The 16,652-nt window shown below is 38.9% G+C and overlaps 2 protein-coding genes across 16 annotated transcripts in view; one reads left to right on the top strand and one right to left on the bottom strand.

Moving 5' to 3' along the window:
- mapk10 (mitogen-activated protein kinase 10) overlaps positions 1–7,225 on the top strand; it is a 50,369-nt gene extending 43,144 nt beyond the window's left edge. For 6 of the 9 annotated variants that reach the window (XM_042509123.2, XM_042509124.2, XM_088071289.1 and 3 more), the window contains one exon: positions 1,723–7,225. In XM_042509123.2, the coding sequence (XP_042365057.1) occupies positions 1,723–1,865 (143 nt within the window). In that variant the 3' untranslated portion in view covers positions 1,866–7,225. Of the gene's footprint in view, positions 1–1,717 lie in introns of all 9 variants that reach the window. The other 3 variants (XM_042509126.2, XM_042509128.2, XM_042509127.2) reach the window with 3 other exon arrangements.
- A 2,239-nt stretch (positions 7,226–9,464) lies between these two features.
- The window catches only part of arhgap24 (Rho GTPase activating protein 24), a 94,859-nt gene continuing 87,671 nt past the window's right edge, over positions 9,465–16,652 (bottom strand). For all 7 annotated transcript variants that reach the window (XM_088071286.1, XM_042509460.2, XM_088071287.1 and 4 more), the window contains 4 exons: positions 15,330–15,403; positions 15,128–15,249; positions 13,357–14,527; positions 9,465–12,483 (listed from right to left, as the gene is read on the bottom strand). In XM_088071286.1, the coding sequence (XP_087927412.1) occupies positions 12,219–12,483; positions 13,357–14,527; positions 15,128–15,249; positions 15,330–15,403 (1,632 nt within the window). In that variant the 3' untranslated portion in view covers positions 9,465–12,218. The remainder of the gene's footprint in view (positions 12,484–13,356; positions 14,528–15,127; positions 15,250–15,329; positions 15,404–16,652) is intronic.

A 16,652-nucleotide genomic window follows, 5' to 3' on the forward strand; every position in this document is an offset into this window, starting at 1 on the left:
TATAAAGACGGAGTGAAGCCAAAACATCTGGATCGCCCCCTGGTGGCTGGCCACCCCCTTCATGTCAGCAGATGAGACAAAAACAACGCATCAAATGCATTTTTCCTAAAGATTGTAGGTAGTTCTTATCATGCTGGTGTTTGTTTAATTGTTTATTTTTCTGATAATTTGGTTAGAAATAATTATTGAATACTCAATAATAATAATCAATGGCGCTGTTTATGAATTGTTGTACAGGTGTATGGACAGAAATTAAATAAGACACAGATCGCTACTGAGCAGACTCTGACTCCAAATGGCGTCTCTAGCGAAAGATGGCAGCTGCCGTATCCGGGGTAACTTAGCTTTATTTTTGTGCAGTAAGAGAGAGTGCAGACATGTTGTCCATCTTTATGTACAGTTTGTGGTTTTGACCTACAATCCTTCAATAATATTCAAATATTTAAATGTATCTTTTTAATTCTGGACATCAAATAGACCATCAGGTCCAGAGAGAGTCTGTTTATGCAAGAGAATAATCAAACAGGGATATCCAAGCTCTTTAATGAAGTGTTAATCTCATTACTAATGACTAAATAAGCAGCTAAGTAGATTGAATTAAGAGTTCTTTAATGAAATCTCAAAAACGTTTACCGCAGGCTGCTTCCACCTTTGACTTCTTAACAAGATCGATAAGAGAAAATGGATCGTAATTTAAAAATGGGTGAATGCTGGAGCCAAAAAAAGTTTTTAAAAAAAAGTTTTAAAAAAGCACCATTAAAGATTGCTTACCATGAGGCCCAGCTCAACGCATTCCCCAGAAAAAATGTTGGCATTGAACGTTTATGCAAACCAAAGTCACATTTATACATTATTACATAGCACAAACATTCAAATTTTAGGTTTAAGCAATGCTTAACCACTTGGTTATTGTCAAAAGATCATGTTTTGGCTTAAAATACCCTGTTTGAGGGGCACAATCCAGGCATGAAAAACAGCAATGTTTTGGGAAACAACCAACCCTTTCCTGGGAGGAAAAGCAGCAAATATTTTGTTACAAAGCAGCCACTTTTCAAGCCTGACAAGCTGCTGGGAACACAGCAAAGACTCCATAAATCACAACCGGTTTTGTTGTTGGTCTCAAACAGTGGTCTGCAGCTAAGGGGGCGTCACACCTAGGTGACAAACCATCTCCCTACACCTCCTGAAGTCAGCTCATATACTACACTTACGATATTAAATGTGCAAGTGTTATGTATTTGTGGTTTGCAGAAATGTTCAATGCGAACATTTTCTTCCTGCGACCGGGCTGCCCATAAATCATATAAACTGTCACACCATCAGATGTTTATGGCATCAGAGCAAAATAAAATCCTAGCCATGTCTGGGTATTGTATACTAAAATGAATAACTATCAATTAGCCGCTTGCTGACATGAATTACAAGCCCGCTGGTTTGCTGAAACACTGCAGCCTCTGACGATCTTTCCTGTGAAATCCATTGGACCCAAAACCTTCCTTACTCGTGTATCATATAGACACACTGTGATTGTGGTGCCCCATAGGCGTTGTTGTTGTTGTTGTTGTTGTTGTTGACGTCTTGATCTCACTGAACAAATTTCAGCTACAGCATTCCTCTGTGTGCACTGAACAAGTCTCTCCTGCGGTTTTATTTTCTGCTACCATCTTAGCCAGGACTCTTTTACGTTGTAACCCCCTGCTGCTGTTGATTCCCTTAGCACAGGTGCAGCCGTGAACAGCAGCGAGAGCCTCCCTCCCTCCTCCTCCATAAACGACATCTCCTCCATGTCCACCGACCAGACCCTGGCCTCAGACACTGACAGCAGCCTGGAGACCTCTGCAGGACCCCTGGGGTGTTGCAGGTGACTAGCCGCCTGCCTGCGCAACCCCATGTTCTTCCGAAGGTGAAGAACCGAAATGACCGACTGAAAATGCAAAAAAAAAAAAAATATATATAGATAAATAAAAAAAAGAGTAAAGATCAAAATTAATATATTAAGAACAAAAAGATGAGTTGTGGAAACACAGAATCTGAAATGATGAAATCTAAAGCCTGTGCATTGTCATTCAAAAACAGCAGTGGTATTTAAACTGAAGTAAATGAGATATATGTTAATGATCCTCTAGTTGCTTTGCTTATATTACCCCACATATCTTGTATATGGCATCCAAACAAAATGACCAAATGCTTCGACTTGCATCTCCTGTAAAAGTGCATACTGGCTGGCTGCTGGTCTCCCAATTCCTTACAAAAGCATTTATGCTCCAATCATTGTGGCAAGGTGGGCTGCCATTTTGCTCATCACTACTGTACAATACATTCTCCTTCCCTCCCTTTCCCCATCCAACCCTTATGTAACGACACTGCTGTATTTTGACCTCTAGGCTCTCCCTTCGACGCCCTCATCCCCACCCGACACAATCCCCAATGTAAGGTTGCCTGATTTGTGTGTTTTTATGTGGTTATTCTGCAGGGATACGTAGTCGCTCTCACGCAGAGGGCCGCTCCCTGCACTACCTGTAAATACTGTAATTCTGTACAGCTGAAGGGCACACAGAGTGGGACTGATGGCCAGTACACTGGGAGTTTTTTTTTCTGACTAGCGCACCTTGCCACATCACCGCTTTCCACCTCAGTTGCCCCCTGCCTATTGCTGTAGTCCTGCATGATTAGATTTAAAACAATGCTAATCTCACTGTATGCTAAAATGAGTCTGTATAGAGACTTTTGTTTATATACGATGTAAACTAACTCCAGACATGGGGGGTCTGGGCACAGGATAGGATGACTGTGTGTGTGTGTGTGTGTGTTTGTGTGTGTGTGCGTGCGTGCGTGCATGTGTGCGTGTGTGTTAACCACAGGCAAGCCATTAAGACATTAGTAAATGTCAGGGCTGAGTTCGGGACTTAAAGGGTCAGTACACTCTGAGATAAATTATTTTGATTGTGCTCAGACTTCATAAGATTACCTTTAAGGGGTTTTTAAAAAGTCTGATTTGTGTGTAATGTCCCTTTTATTTCTCTTGGCAGTGTATGATCGGTCCCTCCACCACCCCACGGGCTGGCCGACAGCCCTGCATGTCATTGTGTACCATTAACCCCTCATAGGCACAGGAGGTTGGTCTGTTTCACTGTGGTGTTGCCACAAGGAGACTATTTCTTATTTATTTGACTGTCTGAAACATAGAGGGTGCACGGAAAGGGATACAAATGATGCAGTAGGTAGTGTAAAGGCGGGCGATGAGTGTTAACCTCGTAGCAATGTATCGTTTTATTGTTAACTCATGGAAATCATTTCACGACACACCAGACAAAAACGCCATGTTTTTGTCAATGAGAAACGGAACTGGATAGAGGCTACCCAACAGATACACTGACGACGTTATTTCTTAGCTGAAATATTATCTACTGATTTATTTATTTTGATAGATGGAACCTGAATATGGCAAGTGCCTTTTGGAATGAAGCATTGCAAGTGCAGAAATTAGATTATTTTTGGTATTTTTTCCTCTGCTTCTACTTTTTCTGCCTTAAAACAAATCCCCAAAACACCAACGCTGGTGGAAACATTTATGGGAAAAAAAAACAAAGATTGGCCAGGTGTTGGCATTTTAACTTTAGGTTTTAGCCAGTGGCAGAGACATTTTGTGGTGTAAAGTCAAAATGCTTTGTTCAGATTTATGGCTTAAGACATACTAGTTTTTACACATTTCTGCCATTTTTCATATTGATTTCTCCTTCAAACTGAATCTCCACAGTGTGACCAGATTTTCTCAAACTGGGGCACTAACACTTGCATGCATTGTTCAAACTGAACTTTGCAAAGGCTTGGCAGCTGTAGTGCACTCTGTCTCTCACTCCGCCGTCCAGTTACAACCTGCCACTGTCGGCCATATCTAACCTTTGATATTTCACACAGAGTCGAGGCCATTTGATGTCCATCCTGTCCAAAACATGGTCAATTATCACTGCTCACAACAACGTTTTTAGCTACAGTTGTAAATATGCATTGACAGTTGCAATAAGGTGTTACTACCACTGTCTTTCATGCTTTACAGTAAAATACACTCCAACTAGAAGCAGGTGATCTACAGTATACATTGTTTTATCTGTGTGTGTGTTATTTATCCGTAGTTAAGTAATTCTCGTTATCTTGGTTTCCACTGACATATTCCATGTTCTCATGCAGGCTGTGTGGGTTTATGGGCAACGAACCATTAACAGATGCTGGGTTCAGTAATCACATTTTACAAGCAAAGAATAATTTCTGTTCAAATAATTCTGAGAGAAAGATGTGCAAAAAAAAAAAAAGAAAGCTGTGTTTGCGTGAACAAAACAAACGGATCATTTCCTACTTTATGCAGAGTTTGCATAATAAATTGCATTACCTGTCATTACTTGACAATCAGGTACAACGATAACACTTTCAGACACAGAATGCTTACGTTGTCTCTTAAAGGGGACCTATTATGCTTTTCCTGATTTTCTGTCATATATATAATGTAACAGTGTCGGATGTTCATAATTATCAGACAAATAGACAAATGTCTGTATGTAAGTGTTTTCTACTGTCGAGCAAGCTGATGTCAGCTCGTGAAGGATTTCATTTTATGGTTATCTGCTCCAGGCATGCTACTGCTACACTGCTACATATAGCTATACGCTAACGTCAGGGAAACGTTTGATCTTGGTTGCTGATGTTGTCAATTTTTCCATCACTCCTGTTCCTGCTAGAACATGTCAGGCTGTGAAGACTTTGGTTTAGAAGGTTTTATCATTGATTTTTCATGGTAAAAAGTGCAGCTACACTTCGTTACAGTAATTCCCCGTCTGCAGGTACACTGCTACATGTAGCTACATGCTAACATCAGGGAAACCAGTAGTCTTTGTTGAAGATGTTCATTTCTACCCGATTTCAGATTACATTCCTGCTAGAACATGTCTGGTGGTGTTTAGAAGATTTTAATGGTGATTTTTCACAGTAGAAAGTGCAGCTATACTCGATTACAGTCATTCCTAGTCTGAAAGTTCTTGGCTACATGTAGCTACATGCCAACATCAGGGAAACCAGTAATCTTTGTTGCCAATGTTAATTTCTTGCGGATTTTGGATTACACAGTGCAGAGACACCAAGATGTGGAGGACCCAGAGACCCTGACCAATCAGAGTAGACTTGATTTTCTTGGGAGGGGACTAAAAAGACAACTAACTAAACTAAAAAGACAGGCACTAAAAGGGAGTTTCAGACTGAGGGTGAATACAGGTGTTCCAGGAAAATCAAGTTGTTTTTTTTTCACCATGAAAGAATGTAAACATGTTCTAGTAGAAACCCAAAATATATTTTTGAACCTGAAAATGAGCATTATATGTCCCCTTTAATGAAACAAACAGGGACATCTGTGTTTGTCTCTAGCATGTCAAAACACTGTTAACAACACTACTAATGGAACTTGCATGACTCATATCTCTTCAAGTTTAGAACAAAGGTCCGACGCCAGTCGTGACATTGTCGAGACATCCTCGAGATGGCACCACTTAGGTGGACATTTTACCATATTTTGTTTCTTAACATGTCATTTGACAGTCTAACTGTGTCTCTTCACTCTCCGGTTCAGCTGCACAGTGGTTTACATTCTGCATGGAGTCTACCTAAAGCACTGTACATAAAACATCCTACACAAAACTATATACATAACTTCTAATAGCTACTTTGTTAACACTCTATCTGCCTGTGTCTTGTGTACAGTGAAGCACACACAGACTTGCAGTACCTTCACAGAGCTAAGAGGGTAACTGAGGGAGGCGTCTCCAGAATAAGCTACGGCTAGCTTGGCTTTCTGTTCAGGGTCTGGCCAGGGCAATCTTTCAAAAACAGGGTGCAACTTTGAACTTTTTTTTGTGTTTTGAAAAATGTTCTGATGAATCTCTCGTGAAAAGGGGTCTAAGTGTTTCAGGACGACTCCTACAACCACAAATACTCACAATACTGTTGCAGTTATAACTACAGGGCATTTTTAACCATCTGAACTACATTCTTCTTTTCGAGTCTTTTTTTTTCTTTCTCTGAATGTGATCTTTTTATAAAAACATCCCTCCAGACAATTCTGTTGTAATAATAATAAAAAAAAAACAAAACGGTGCTTTTAGTCCCATTTAATGCACCTGAAAGATGATTCTAACCGCTGGGTTGTCAGCACTGAATGTAGAAATGAATTGTTTCACTCACGTCATTGCTGCTCAGCTTTGTCATCAGTGTGTGTGTGTGTGTGTGTGTGTGTGTGTGATCTCAAATTGACCAGCATTCAACACAAACTGTCTGTAAATTGAATTGGAAGATGTGATCTGGCAATCTGAACACATTCTTAAAGAGTTTTTTCACATTTTTGTTTCTTGGTTTTGTAGGATCGCTTTTAAGAATGTAGATGGAGAGTGGGTATGGTCATGTGTTTGGAGGTGGTCCATGTGAGTTTTCACATTCAGTCACATAAACATTAGGATTAGAAATGTGTCCATGCTCCTAATTTTTGGTCACAAGGGATTTATAATCTTGTGGATTCAGGATTTAGCCAAATTCATGTTTGTTAGCCATTTAATTGTAACTTAAAGGTGGCTGATTTCATTCAGCCATAATATTTTTGCCAATCACAAGTTAGGATACATCTTGTACTCAGCTGTGCCAACATAAAATCTTTGGACTCAGTACTTGTGACCCCCAGCTTTTAACCTCTTTCTTTCATGGCATATTGTAAATAACAACAATCCAATAATGCAATAAACACGTTATTGCACTCAGACAGGGAGGCAAGCTACTGCGACGGCCAGGTGATGCTAAAATCTTTAAAAAGAGTCTTTAAAAATTTGGACTGAAATGTGGAACTCTACAATGATGAAACCCTGTATAGCTCATCTGAATCAGGTGATGTTGTTCTTCAATTCTTTTTACAATTTCCTTCTCTCTTGTTTCTTTTACTCCGTGCTGTTTTATTGAATCATTCTTTTGACATTGTCAGGTTGAAAAAAAAGAAAAAAAAAGAGAAATTGTATCTGTTTCACGCTGATCTCAAAGCTTCAGGCTATAGCGTTTCAAATAAAGTCAAAACAAATGCAAAAGAAAAAGAAAAAAAATACTGAAAGCTGTTACTGTAAACACAACATTTTAAAGGAACTGTGTATGTAAAAATAGTATATGTATGTGATTGAAAATAAACAAAATCTTTGATCTTGGACAGGGGTGTACTCTTTTCTTCTTTACGTGAAGTGACTATGGTTGATTTCTTCGTGCCTATGTTTGTTTCTGGTCTTCTCCTCCATAACAACCATCTGTCCAAACTGTCACAGTGACATTGAGTCCCACCTACACAGATTCCAGTCATTGCATCTGCTTAACTCACAATTTAAAGGCTGTCATCCATCAGCAAGTACTAAAGCAGAGTCATTTAAAATAGGAAAAATGCTTTATGGTGGTGCAGCATGAAAGTTACTTGCCATGACTTTTCCTGCTTTTGTGCAATGTTCGTATTTGACGTGGGGAATATAGGGATGTCAACTATGAAATAATGTAAATTTATCAAGAAAAAATAATTCATATCTTTTTTTAATTAAAGGTAGTAATTCAACTGTGACAAAAACTGTTCTACAAGTAGGAAATCCTACATTTAACACTTAAGTAAAGGTACATGAGTATCAGTATTAAAGTGCTAATTTGAATTTGAACTTTATTTATTTTGTATATTTAAAAAAAAGAATGAAATAGAATAAGGATATAATATAGTTATACAAAAACATAAAAACATATCTGAAAAGGAGTGGGAGGAAGTAAAAACTCATTAAATCCCACCCCTCCTCTATCAGTTATTGAAAAAATGCTAAAATGCTTTGCTTCCATTTTTTACAAAAATAAGTTTCTATGTAATATTCTATGTGCAACATGTTTACATTGTTATTTAGAAAAAGGACAAAAAATGCAGAAAATAGAGAAAAAAGATAATAATAATAATAATAATAATAATAATAATACTAATAATAATACCCCCCGTTTTGCCCATGTATCTACAAAAAATCATATCTTAATAAACTTTTTAAAAACTGTTTCATGTTTGAGCATTGCTTTAACTCTGTTTTTAATCTATTCCATAATTTAACACCACAAATTGAAATACAAAAACTTTGTATACTGCTGGGTAGATGAATCCATAACAATAAATCATAATGTATTAGTTGATTCATATTTTGAATAAATAATCTGAATCTGCAAAGTAGCTAAAGCTTCAAAATAAATGTGGGGTGGTAAAAGGTACAATACTTGCCTGTAACGTGTAGTGGAGTACAAGTATCATAAAGAACACCTGTGTAGTAATCATGCTGTTTAATCAGCATCTTGATGTGTTACACCTGTGGCATCTGTGAGTGGATGGATCTTGAACAAGGAGAAGTGCTCAATAACATGGACATTTTAACAAATTTGCAACAGAAATTTGAGAGGAATAAATATTTTTTTATGTGCATAAAAGTCTTAGACACTGAAGTTAAATCTATGAAAAATGGGAGCAAAAACAAAAGTGTTGCGTATATATTCTTAAGTTTATACAAACCTAAACAACATAAGTTCAGTACCTAAGTACTGTACTGTTCTTAAGTACTTAAGGAATCGCAAGTAGTTGGTGGTAACTTTCCCTGGTTGTATTTTAGGCAATTGTAAGCAAGGTAGCATGTCCCTGAGCTGCTCTACTTTTGACAATACTGGATTTTTGTAGGACTTTTTGCATTAATATATTTAAGTATTTAGAATTGGTGGACATTTTCTAAATAAGCCGACATTCATGTCTTGTATGTGATGCATTTTTCAGAAGTACATACAATACATTAGAATTACAATTACAATACATCAATACTGAGATACAAAATGATTCATAACATGATGAAGTCTTATTATCTGTCTCTATCATCACTTTTTCTCTAGTAAAAAGGGATCCTAAGACATGTGGTTTAGTTGTCTTCCTTTAGCTTTTGTGGACTGTTTGTTATAAAAATATTTGGGCTGATTACACTCACATATTCTCATATGAGAGGATTATCTCACACCAAACAGCCTTATTAATTATCACACAGGATTCACTTGGAAATGAACCCACAACAATCATTAAATGTAAAAAAAAAAGTGATATCTAGTCAAACTTCTCCAGTGTGAGGATCTGCAGCCTTTGTCCCTTTTATATCACTATAAATTTGCATACATTTAAATGAAACCATTAATTCATTAATCAAAACAATCTACAATGAAAATAGTAACTGGTGCCAGCCCTAATATCAACTCATGCATTTAATATGGGACTAACTCTGTTTTCTCCACACCCGTTAAAAAAGTTGCAACCTTAAAAGAGTTGCTTTGAAAGTAAACAACAAAGAAAGTATCACATGAAAATGCATTTTTATTCATATTAAGTCTTTTTTTTTTGTCCTTTGTCCTTTTTAGTCCTTTTGTGTATCAAGTATCATGTCATGAAAATATTCCACTACCCCAGTCCTGCTGTCCCTCCTGCCCTGTGTCCATAATCTGCTCTTTTGTGTGGAATTCACAGAACGAGGTGCCACTGTCAGCTCGACTTAAGCCTATTACTTCCCGGTGAAGGGTGCAAAATGAGAAGCGCAGGCTCCTTTTCCTTCCTTCAGCTGTTCAGGCACTTTTTTCTCTCCTCTCCATGTGCACATTCCAGATGTCCTGCATTGGCCAGCAGCAGGTTTTTAAATTGGACCTGGTCTTCAGAGGAAAAGAAGTCCAGCTCGGGTCAGATGTTTTGTACCCATCAGTGAATCCACATTGTGTGTTTACATTTGGCTTAAAGCTACATAAGTTCACTCATAAAGACTTCATCAATATGCAGTCACTTTGCAGACATTGACTTATTGTACACCGGCCCAGCATGGACTCATGCACCATCATGCACACACAACGCTTGCTATCTATGTCCCCAATGTTGACACACTTGATGCTGTAATCCACATTTTTTTTCACATTATGACCCACAAACACAGCTCAGTGCTGCTGTAGGTAGGTTGTTATTCTGAGCTACTTTAAGAGGAAAACCAGTTGTGTCAGGTGAATAAATTGTCAGAAGATGACAAGAGAGTGTTTTTAAATCTGGCATCTGGTATGCTCAGACTGTAATTCCCAATAGGATTCATAATATGACAGCAGCTACACATCTGATAATGGGGAGCTGGAATTCATAATTTTCTACAGATATTCTTCCAAACCCAATTTAGAAAAAAGTAGAGATGCTGTGTGAATGATTTATAAATCCATTTTGACCTACTTTACTATCCAAATACAAGATATTAATGGTTATTATTATGGTTAGTCTGATAAACTTTATTCTTTTTATTGTAAATATACTCATTCTGAATTGGATGCCTGCAACGTGTTCTGTGGGACAAGAGCATGTTTGACACTGTGTTGCATCACTTTTTCATTTAATGACATTCAGAGAGCATTTGAGAACTGAGGACACTAATAGTTGAAGTTATGAAAGTTAAATTCTTACCCATTTTTGCTTAATTTAGGACTTCGGTTGCTCAACAGGCCAGAGTCTCCAAAGTTTTATTATGTGTTTCAAAGTGCACCACATATTTTCAGTGGAGACAGGTCTGGACTACAGGCAGGACAGTCTAGTACCCACACTCTTTTACTATGAAGACACCCTGTTGTAAAATGTGCACAATGTGTTTCATTGTCTTGTTGGAATAAGCAGGGATGTCCCTAAAAATAAGAAAATCGTCTGGATGGCAGCATATGTTGCTCCAAAACCTGTATGAACCTTTCACCATACATGATGCCTTTACAGATGTCTCAGTTAGTCATGCCATGGGCACAACACAACTCTATACCAGCACAGATGCTGGCTTTTGAACTTTGCACTGGTAATAATCTGAATAGTCTTTTTTCTCTTTAACTTTGAGGACATAAAATCATGATTTCCAAATACAGTTTACCTGTGTAAGGTTCTAAACTGGTGTAGCACTGGCATTGTTGGCATTCCACAACTCTCCAGGTCTTTTGGTAGTCCTGTTACAACTTTTTTGGAGTGGGTTGCAGGAATCAAATTCAGAATAAAAGTATATTTTACATAAAACAATTCAGTTATCAGTTTGAACATTGAGTATCTTGTCTTTGGACTTTATGCAAATGAAAATAGTTTAAAAAAGGATTTGAAAATCATTGCATTTTGTTTCTATTTGTGTATAACACAGTGTCCCAACATTTTCAGAATAGGTGTTGCATTTTATCAGGGATTTATGCCAATGACACAACGTGCAAATTTTAAAATGTATCTTTACAAGCTACAAAACATTCTTTAATCAATACAATACGTGCCGAATCCATCCGCATCAAACCACAGAGCAGGCTAACAAGTAGTGTTTACGATTATCTAGAAAATATTTACAGTACAGGCTCTTTTTTTGGTCATGGGGGTAAATGAAACAGCACATAAGCACAGGCACATAATACAGTATATTGTCCAATTTAAATGGTGCACACATTGACCGACAGAACATTCAGTACCGCCTTGCAAAGACTAAACAGACACAAGTGCAAGGAGAAATCTTAATAGAAAATATCGCACATTGATAGCTTTGCTTAAATATCAGATAAACATTTATGTTTCTTTTTACATACATATGACACATGTTTTTCTGCATTGTTTCCCTCTATGTACACGATACAGAATAACATGAAACAAGATGTTTTTGGTTAGATTTTTAAAAGTGACTTAAGAAAGGAGGCATTTTTGTGTCATTTTCGTGTTTTCAGGTCCAAGGTTTTATTTTTTTGCTGACCACAACCTTTTTTGCCTCTCCTCCAATGAGGCTCTAACAGCTACAACACTAATCTATCGTCAAAGACTGCGGCGTACTGTGCCTTTACTCCTCTTTGTAGTCAGATGAGTGACCACCAGCACAGTTTCTGTGTAAGTTAGAGAGTCCGTAAGCCGTTTAAATAATGCTGTATTTACAGATAATGTCAGTCTGGCATCACTCCAGGTGATGCTCACATTTATACAGGTGGCTTGCATTAGCCCTACACCTCCTATTTCTTAAGTTAAAACATGCCATTAACCTTTTTGTAACTTTCCAACTTTCCCTCAAAAAACCAGCCGCCAAATCCTGTTTGGAGCCCTCTCAATGTTCATCATCGTATACTAAACCATTTCCAGTCTTCCCTCACTGTATCCAGATGGCGTTGTTACGATCTGGTCGGCGGGGGTCGGCAGCTGGGGTGTTGCCAGTCGCAGTGAGGTCACTGAACGTGGAGAAAAACTGTTCCATTTCTTTCTGCAGCATCTGATTTCGCCGCTCAGCGTCGTCCTTGGCTCGCTCAGCGTTGCGCAGTTTGATCTCAGCCATGGTGTATTTCTTCCTCTCCTGGTCCAGCTCTTCGTGGAGGCTCACCATCTCCGTCTCCAGCTCCAGGTTACGCTGCTCCAAGCTGCAAAAGGAGGTTTAACGCAGAGTTAGGAGGAGAGAGAGCATTCACCAAACAGTAAGGGTCAGCTGCAGTTCATTTTCATTTTCATTAAGCTTGACAAATGACACTTCAGCTTTTGTGCTTCACTGCTTTTACATCATACAGGATATTCTGTACATAAAACCACATCCAGTCTTGCTTTCTTATTAGGCCTGTCACAATGACTACTTTTGGTATACTGTCCGAGAAATCATTCAAGCCCATTTATGCCACAGATAAAACGAAAATATAATAGCACAACATTACAAGCATTATTACTATTATAGTTTCAAGGTAAGCACCTAAGATCAGTATCACAAATTCAGTATTTTACCAAATGATCCCCTTTTGTTCCAAAATATGCCACATAATTAAAACAGAAATAAAATAAAACCACACAACAAAACAAGGACATGGACTTTGTTAGACAAGACTTTGTTAATAAAAACTGCACCTCAGTACATTGGCACAGTCTAATAAAAGGTTATTCCTCAACAGTCAATATACTGCTAAACGCTGCTGTTTTTTTTTTTGCTATGATGTTGGCTAAAATGTAAACAAAAACACATAAACACTAGGGTGAAATTATACGATATATATATACAATTTAACACATTCTCCACCGCACAACTTTTCTAGCACATTTCCCTTTGCATTATACTGCCTTTGAAATGTTATGTTTTGTTCTCTACGGCCGATTTCTCACTTGGCAACACTTGGCAACTCACACCAAGACAATCTAGATTGATAAACGGCACGACAGGTAAAACAAGGAGCCATGTTTATTTATCTTTAGCAAGTTCCTTCTAATGTCAATAAAATAAAAAATGCTATTTCTTAGAGATGGGACTTTACCTCTTTATCCTGGCCTCGTACTCGCTCTTCTGCTTGTTCATCTCCTGTTTAAGACTGGCCACCAAACTGTGCAGAGCGCTGTGACTGCCGGGTCCGTTACCAACAGTGTAACCATCACTATTATCACTACTGCTGGTGCCCCGACTGCTCCTCCCTGCTCCGTCTCCACTTCCGTCTCTGTTGCTGTTTCTGCCCTCGCCGTCTCCTCCTCCACCAGTCTGGGGAGGCTCATTGTCCTGTGCTGCTCCATCCAGGTCTTCATAGTGACCTCCGTAGAAGTCCTGTTCGGGGCAGGTGGTGGTGGAGGAGCGACAGGAAGTGGAGTTGTCAGGGAGAGAGATTTCACATGAGGACGTGGACCAGGTTGCGCTGTCTACGCTCTGCTTGTCCTCGCAGCTGCTGTTTAGACACATGCTGGTGACGTGGTTCTGCTGCAGGTTCTGATGGTTTAACTGGACATTGTCATACGTGGACAGACGGTTCTGATTTGTTATTTGATCCCCGCTGGAGCAGTCACGCGTTTTGTTGCTTTCTCGTAATGTGACGCAGCCGTTTGGTACCCAAAGACCATTGCGGCTGTTCCCTGTGACCACATCGGTACCAGAAATTCCCATGCGCACAACTCCATTCCCTCCAGAGCTGCTTCCACTCGTCACGCCACTGGTGCCCATTTTTGTACCAGAGCCCTTAAGCGCCCCATTGCGCCGCAATGGTAAACTCCCACCACCACTCAAAGTCTGGCTCTTTTCCTGACAGGGGTCTGAAGATGGTGAGGAGCTGAAAGAGCCGTTTGTTACAATCCCACTGCCTTTACTAAAAGCAGGGTTCTTTTTAACAGTCAGTGGTGGACTGCGGGTGACGTCAAAACGTCCTATGACACCATTGCGAGGGCTTGCCGGTCGCGGGGAGCCACTGTTGTCTAAATGTTGGCGGTGCGAAGGAGATTCAGGTGTTTCCCAAACACACTGCCGCACCACCTGTGTGTTGTTGTTCTCGGTGTTCTGAGACGCTGTAGTGACGGCGGAGGTAGTTGTGCTGGCTTGTCGCCGTTGTAGCTCGACGTTGTTGTTGTTGACGAGCTCGAGGGCCGAGGGGCTGTCCTCACTCAGGGGAAAGAGCACATCGTGGCGGCCAATCAAAACGGCCATGAGCTGCTGGACCAGAACAGTGCCTGAAAACACAAGACCACAAATCATTATCTTTACTTTTAAAATGTAAACATACCCTCATACAAGTGTTCGTATGATGTCTTAAAAAAATCAACTATATAGTATCCTAGGAATTAGCGCTCCAAGAATGGTGTTGTAACATTATATATGCAACTTATGTAAAGTTTCGTAGGTTAGGTTCAGGCAAGTAAGGTTATGTAGATTTCGTTTAGGCAAGTTAAGTTATGTAGATTTGGTTTTGGAAAAAAAACGTCATCATAATGTTACGTTGAAAGGAAACATGGTTGCGTTACATAGGTTAGGTTTAGGTTACGGTCCCAAATACCAGTTTCCTAGGGAAAAGTCCTGTGTTTGTTTGACCTATCCACAACCTCACCTGCCTCCTTACACAGACTTTCCCTCTTTACCACCATCATCACATTGGTCACGTGATTTTAGTCATTATGCAGTTTAAACTTGAACTGCTAGCTCCTGATTAAGCAATGCTGAGTAGCTCATATAATGCTACTTTTGGTGGGTGTGCGTATGAACAGTGCACTAGAACAGCCTGAAAATGCTCATTCAATTATGCTGAACAGAATGCAACCAGCGAGAGTACTGACCTTCCATAATAGCGACTGGATCCTCAACTTTCGGCCTCAAGATATTTGGCCCAAAGACTGTAGCCAAGTTTTGGACGCTCATTTTATTCACTCCTGAATATGACTGGACTTCGTCTAGAAATCTGGTAAAAGAAAATGTCAATTTCTGATTGTTTAGTAATAATTATTATTTAAAAAACCCTCTTTGACAATAAATGAATACCTGCAGATGTACTTGAGAAGGTTGTAGTTCACTGGAGGTAGATTTTCCACAAGCTTTTTCAGCTCCTTCATACCCTGCAAATTATGGAGGTAATTTCAATCACTAACACACAAAAGAGAGCATAAAAGAAATCAATGAAAAAGACAAAAATAAATAAATAAATTAACCACACACTTAAAAATATGATTGGGGACTTTTAAAGAACACTGATGAGAGAAACAATACTTCAATCAACAGCTCAGCAGGCTCATTAAAAACATGTTAGGATGTTTATTTTTAGAGGAAAAAGAAGAATTTATTTTTCATCTAAAAACAGGAGTCTCAAATTCCCATCACTTTCTAGATGTACTCCCACAAATGTACATGCTCTACAATCAGACGAAACGTGTTTTTGTATTTATGAGGATTTTATCTCCTGTGAAAATCCATGTAATTGTTTTTTCCAAATTCAGAAAAAAAGGAAATAAAATAAAAAGTTATTAAACAGTGTGATGATTTACATTCTTTCTATATATTTGTATCATCAGCATTGTTTAATCAGAAGTGAACTCACAGATTTACTAACACCAAAAACCTGCTGCAATCCATGATCAATCTGTTAACTTTTGTTTCAGGAATATCGTGGATTCGGCTCACAGTGATCCTTCTTCAGTTCAAAACCCCCAGAGGTTAAAAAGGGCTGCTCTGATCCATGCTTGAGATGTTAAACTTAAATACAAAAAAACACCCGATCACTGGGACACACACAGGCATAAACTCCGACTCTTGAGTGAAGAAGAGAGAAAGATGTTTTGGACAGTTTGGGGAATATAATGACTTGTCCCCTGCTGTGAAGCATTATCTATATTGTGTGGAAAACATCCTATTAGAAGTTAGAAATCAAGACAAGCACAACAAAGTCAGTGTCTGAGAAACAGCGGAGCAGAGTATGTGAATATTTTTCCGCCTGAACCGTGTTTTCTGATGTTTTTCTGTCTAAATGACTAATGGGAACAACAATTTTTGAAATTGGTCCAGTACAGAGAGAGACCGCTGCAAAACAGACTGCAAAGTAACCACTCAGGGCATTTGTGCACCATGAATTTACGTCCACTGAAAGTACTTGTTTTTCCCACCAACAGGCTCAGATTATCATTCAAGTGTCAACATTATGGAAAGAGTCTCTACAGAGGTCGACCTTTTTGTAAAAGAGTAACATCCTTTTTGTTTAACCAGAAAATGCCCCAAAATCACCATTGCCAAACCCACCAGGCTCCATTTCAATAAACTGTAATTTTAGCCATTATATAGCCTGCATGTTTTCACATTTACCAGAATTGGTAT

This window comes from Plectropomus leopardus, chromosome 20, assembly GCF_026936395.1.
Source record: "Plectropomus leopardus strain MGB_pleo_1.0 chromosome 20, ASM2693639v1, whole genome shotgun sequence".
NCBI lineage: Eukaryota > Metazoa > Chordata > Actinopteri > Perciformes > Serranidae > Plectropomus > Plectropomus leopardus.